The 3,561-nt window shown below is 40.6% G+C and overlaps 1 protein-coding gene across 3 annotated transcripts in view; it reads right to left on the bottom strand.

Moving 5' to 3' along the window:
• LOC122093290 (enhancer of mRNA-decapping protein 4-like) overlaps positions 1 to 3,486 on the bottom strand; it is a 17,368-nt gene extending 13,882 nt beyond the window's left edge. For 2 of the 3 annotated variants that reach the window (XM_042663574.1, XM_042663576.1), the window contains exons 1-3: positions 2,285 to 3,486; positions 587 to 636; positions 355 to 511 (exon numbers count right to left, since the gene is read on the bottom strand). In XM_042663574.1, coding sequence (XP_042519508.1) covers positions 355 to 511; positions 587 to 636; positions 2,285 to 3,085 — 1,008 coding nt within the window. In that variant the 5' untranslated portion in view covers positions 3,086 to 3,486. The remainder of the gene's footprint in view (positions 1 to 354; positions 512 to 586; positions 637 to 2,284) is intronic. The other variant, XM_042663575.1, reaches the window with a different exon arrangement.
• Between the last annotated feature and the right edge of the window lie 75 nt (positions 3,487 to 3,561).

The raw sequence follows: 3,561 nt of genomic DNA, 5'->3' as shown, positions 1-3,561 counted from the left end.
GGGGGGGGGGGTTGTTACATATATAAATACCAAAAACCAGTAATTGACTCCATTACTGACTCTTAAACTTTCTCGTATGCTCAAACTGACAGAAAACACTTGACTTAAAAGGACTCTTTCTAGATTTGACTACTTAAGGACCCACACAACCTTATTCCTATACTTGATTTCGTGTACCCCGTAAATCCCAAGTTTTAAGCTTATAAAAAAAAGGCTCATTACATTAATAAACCCAAAAACAAAAAGCCCAACGCCCAAAGAATCCAACCATCGGCCATAAAGTCTTCCAGCGTCCAAATGACCCGATTGGACACCCTTAACTGCATCAGATACAAACCAAAAATTTGCCATTACCTGTTTGTGTGAGTGCCAACAGACCCGTGGATGTATCGAATCCCCCCCTCCAATTATCTGAATGGCAATAACAATTTTTCCAGTAATTTGTGGCTTATCTTCTTCATCTGGACCTTCATTAATCTTCCAAACAAAAACCCTCCCATCTATGCTTGCACTGCACACAAGAAAGTTAGCACATCTCCAAGAATAACGAGATCAACAAAATGAAGAATTAAAAGCAAAGAGCAACCTGGCTAAAAGATGAACTTCCTCAGCAAAGAAAGCCATGTCTGTGACCCTCTGATGGAAAAGACATGATAAAAATGATTAAAATAAAGCTTTTCAGATAATAAAATCTGGAAAAAAATAAAACAGTTTTTAAAATGGTGAACTCAGCATACGCCAAAGCTATAAATACAATAAACATAAAATCAGAATCCAGCATTCATGCAAAGTCCTTAATGGGACAACCATAAAAATTTTCAATAAGGATCGCATGACCAGATGAATGGCATGATTGTAATAGTACAACGTAGTCCATTAATGAAGCAAATGATGATGCCAAAACATTAATAACAGCTTTACGTATATGAGAGCTAAGAAACAGTGTAGGTAATGTAGCGTTGTTCATTGCATACTGTTCGAACATGTCGAGTGAGGGGGGGTACTAAACATCATGCATTTATAGGCGTTCCTTTTTTTTTTCTTTTTTTTTTTTCTTTTTGGGTGGTCGGGGTTAAAATAGGCAAGTAATTCAAGGCAGTTGGAATCAACTGATTCTTAGTTAGCTGAAAAATGAAACTGGAAAAAATGAAGGATAGTGGGTGCCGTAGAAATTTAGAAGTCAAAGCTACCAGAGCATGGTTGCTTAAGCTATAATATTATAGTTACCTTTGAAATTTGGACGTGGTTCCTAATTTGGAAGTCTGGGATCAACTTGCTAACTTTGGATAAAAACATGTCTTTCAACAGTATACAGAATCTATAAGACCCGGGGGGAGCTTAATAATATTACAGGTTCTAGTTGCAGCAGTATAAACTGGTGGGGACAATTTAAAATTCTGAGTGGGAGGGGTAACTTAGGTAGAAGATTCATGCAGCTAGGACTAACTGTTTTGACTGTAAACTATGTTTGACTTTGAATGTTACATAGTTCAGTTCAATAATATACGTGTTTACATCGGACAAAGCCTCTGGACAGGTTTCATTCAAATATTCAAGATAATTCACTTGATAAAGAACAACTAAAACTATTTTGTGGCCACTTCAAGGTAAAACAGTATGCTTTACAAAGAACAATACTATCTGTGAATCTAGAATCCTTCGTATCCAAACCTAGGGGATGGACTGTGTTCATTTCATGATTGAAGAGGTTAATCAAGTGCAAATCTAAACTCATAATACACCATAAAAAAAGGTTCTAGTAGTCATAAGGAGCAATAAATTATAGCAATTAGTAAATTTTACTTGAATCTACCAATAGCATTCTGAATATGAGACGTACAAATTCTTCTCTTTCAGATTGAAATTCAGCATGTACATGTGCATTAAGTGTTGATGTCAATAGATCAGAAGCGATTTAATAGCATAAGAATGGGCTTAAATGATGTTGAATCATCTGACATAGGCTTAAATGAAGTTGAATTGTGTGTCATTCTTATGATGGAACCGGACTTACTGATCAAAACATCAGTTGTAGTATCAAAACATTGGTTGTAGAAAGAAACAATGCTCCTGAGGTCAACAATCAGCATTGGGATGTAAATTAGCCCATTGAAAGACATTAGACCGCCCAAGAAATTTAGCATACCCAATTCCGGACTACATTTACACACTAGGATTAGATGTACCCAGTTTAACTTAAATGCAAGCCATTTCAGATTGATATTTTGGTATTTAATTAACAGTAACAGCAACAGTAACAAAGTGGCTATTGAGAACAGCCAACCTGAGTGTGACCTCGAAGCAAAGATCTCAAGGCAGTGTTTATATTGAGGACCCGGATAGCCCCCAACTTCAGTCCATAGCATATATACGTCCTGTTAACCGCAATCTGCCGGCCAACGACAAGTCCCGGATCGGAGACATACTTAGTGATTGGGGTGACCTCGAGCTGGGGCTGGACCTCGCCCTGCAACCGTACGTCAACGTCATACACTACGTTGTCACCAATCAAATGTCGGCCCTTTGGGAGTTTACTGCTCGGTAACCTTATTGGGGACGGCTGGGGAGCCGCCGTGTTGATGGGTGGTGCCGAAGGCATCGAAGGCAATATGGGGGGATTGGTATGCAAGGGGAATTCTGATGCAGCAGGCATTGAAGACGCAGTAGATGGTGAAGGCATTGTCGGTGCCGGCAATTCCATGTTGGGTGGAGCGCTGGTGCCTAGTAGAGCCATGAGTCTGGCTCCATGGTTGGGATTGGGAGAGGCAAGGGGAGAGGAAAGGAGAGGAGGTGGCTGGAGATGGGGTGTAGCATAGGAAATGGGCCTCTGGTGGAGCACCCCAGAGAGCTGCTCCTGTGTGTAAGGAGGGAGATAGTGAGGATGATGGAATGGAGCAGTCTGGGGTGGGTAGGAGAAAGGGCCAGTGGGTGGAGGATAAGAAGAAGGTGGTTGAGGATATGAAGACACTGGGAATTGTGACGAGTTTGGATTACTAGGGTTTGAGGGAGAAGGGTTTGTCGAGGGTTTGAAGAGCTTCTGCATATCAAAGGTCGCAGGTTGATTTGGATTCCCGGCGGAAGCCATGGAAAAGGTAAAGGGAAAGAAAATAAAATCTTAAAATCGGTGAAAGATAAAATCACAGAAACGAGATCTCTTATCTAAACTCTGAGAGTAAAAAATCAGAGGGAGAGAGAAGAAGAAACGGAAGAGGAGAAGGCTTACGCCGAGACTTGGTTAAGATCTGAAATGAATTGGGGTTGCAGAGATCAATCCGCGCCGCACCGAAAATCCACTCTCCCCACCGATGACTTTGTGAAGAGAGCAGCGAATAAGAAACGTTAATTACGAGAGCGAGAAGGAGACTCGAGAGATGGTTTAAAGAACAAAAGGAAAGAAGTGCGGAGACTGGATGGACTCATGAGAGGAGCGACTGAAGACGGACACAAACACTAAAACACTTCAGTGAATCCAATTATTAAAGTAACCCAATAACAATTCATCCAAGAAATATACTATATAATAGGGCAAATTAGATATAAAATCAAAGTTGGGGGGGGGGG

Source organism: Macadamia integrifolia, chromosome 11 (genome assembly GCF_013358625.1).
Source record: "Macadamia integrifolia cultivar HAES 741 chromosome 11, SCU_Mint_v3, whole genome shotgun sequence".
Classification (NCBI taxonomy): Eukaryota; Viridiplantae; Streptophyta; class Magnoliopsida; order Proteales; family Proteaceae; genus Macadamia; species Macadamia integrifolia.
This window is presented reverse-complemented; position numbering and strand designations above follow the sequence as displayed.